Below are 1853 nucleotides of genomic sequence, written 5' to 3'. Positions count from 1 at the left end.
CGGTCATGCTCGTAGCAAAGTCGAACGTGGAAAAGGCGCGAAATCAAAATGCGCGGTGCACGGCGCTGCTGTCGCGCATTGCGCATGCGCGGCGCGCGTTCCTGCCGTTTCGATATCTCGCCGCGTTCCCGCTTTTTGACGGCCGGCCAATCTGCGGTCGTCTCATCGAGCCGGCTCGGCGGGATAATCACGCGCGCGCGGGACAGATCGCTACGGAGCGATTTGTTTTGCCAGTATATACCAGTATATACGGAGCGCATCTCAGCGAGTGGATTTTGATATCTTGCGGAGATTTGGAAGGATACTCAGGCTGGCTCGCGGCGGTTTTCGTTAAGGATGAGTTCCGGCATTGTGATCGAGCACGCACGACCACACGAAAAATCGGAGAAGTCCCGTCCATCGAGATCCCAGGAGTCCTCCTTGCCCGAAAGGTTAGGCTTTATATCCTTATCACATCGCTTTTAGTTATCTGTTAGCTCGACCTCATACCTACTCCAACTTTTTTACCTGTTGCCTGTGCTTTCTTGGGAGCGGAGAGGGGAGGGGGAGAGGAAACAGGACAGCAGGTGTACACTGTACACCCGCGCGCGCTCTTTCGCTCGCCCTTTCGTAAGTAAGGTTACAGATACAGTCAAGATACAGTCGGGGCGTTTTGTTGTCTTTTCCTGGTTGTAAGGAACGTTCTGAATAGTATTGAATAGCATTTAAAGTATCCTACGATCGACTGTCCTAACTTTGTTGTATCTCACAGTGAACGCTTGAATGTACTGCGATCCATAGTCGAGATTTCGCTGTCGAGAAATCGCCACGTTTTTAGCTGTCGGTCGTAAGTTTCTTCCTGTATTTTCGCAAACAAATTTCAGTGTTCGTATTTTAGGAGAGTTTCGGATTCGGGAAACTTCGATTATAATCCTAATGAATTATCTTCGTGATTTTGTCAGATGTAAGATTGAACTTCGCATTTGTATCACTTGTGAGATTTATGGAGTAAATATGTGTTCTTAACAAGTAAAATAGTAAATAACAGCAAAACTATGTATATTTTTTTTTGGTAGACCTTTGGTAAGGATTGGTTCAAATAATATTCTTTTGCTTTTTTTATATACATGATCATATAAATGAGTCTCTTAATTTTCTCTTTGCTGTTACATACAAATGTCTTTAGTTTTATTTAAGAAGACAAATTTATTCTTTTTGCGATTTGTATGTAACATTACTAGTATTTTGCATTGTGATCTTTATAATATCTAATATACCTTGTATGTGTAATTCAAATACTAATCCTTTCCTACAGTATTTGCCTGGTTTTATAACAGTTCATTGTAAGAACTTGATATCATTTCAATTTGGAGAATAAGAGCTTCTGTATCTGTTCACATATAATGAATAAAGATCCATCTTCTTCATCATCACCCTGGTGGAACAGGTTTATATAAAATTTGTTCCTTTACAATTGAATTGGTAGGTTTGTATTTAAGTTGTTTTTGTAATAAAAGAGTTCTCCATATATATGTTCACAGTAAACGATTACGTTTGGACAATGGCTGTAATAACAATTTAAACAATACTCTCAACAATCACTCTGAAAATAGTACAAAATGGCCGTATTCTGGAGATGCCAGTCTCATTGAACCTGAAATCCTAGAAGATATGGGCGTTAGCATGTTGGAAGATGGAGTAACCAATTGTGAAAATACAAAAAGACTACAATCCGAAGAGTGTACGATCTTAGCGGAGAATTTAGCTAGTAATAATAGATCAGTAATAGATGATTCTGATATCTTCGGATATCAAGAAGAGGTTTATACAAGTTCTAGTTTGGAAATTGCGATTTCAGACAGGTTTGTAACAAA

General features: G+C 40.1%; 1 protein-coding gene across 1 annotated transcript in view; it reads left to right on the top strand.

Moving 5' to 3' along the window:
• Nucleotides 1-230: 230 nt before the first annotated feature.
• The window catches only part of LOC108693220 (S-phase kinase-associated protein 2), a 3302-nt gene continuing 1679 nt past the window's right edge, over nucleotides 231-1853 (top strand). Inside the window, exons 1-2 of the mRNA XM_018202044.1 lie at nucleotides 231-431; nucleotides 1521-1841. Of these exons, the coding sequence (XP_018057533.1) occupies nucleotides 337-431; nucleotides 1521-1841 (416 nt within the window). The 5' untranslated portion in view covers nucleotides 231-336. The remainder of the gene's footprint in view (nucleotides 432-1520; nucleotides 1842-1853) is intronic.

Source organism: Atta colombica, unplaced genomic scaffold, assembly GCF_001594045.1.
Source record: "Atta colombica isolate Treedump-2 unplaced genomic scaffold, Acol1.0 scaffold89, whole genome shotgun sequence".
Taxonomy (NCBI): domain Eukaryota; kingdom Metazoa; phylum Arthropoda; class Insecta; order Hymenoptera; family Formicidae; genus Atta; species Atta colombica.
The sequence above is the reverse complement of the archived record's forward strand: the minus strand, read 5'-3'. Positions and strand labels throughout refer to the sequence as shown.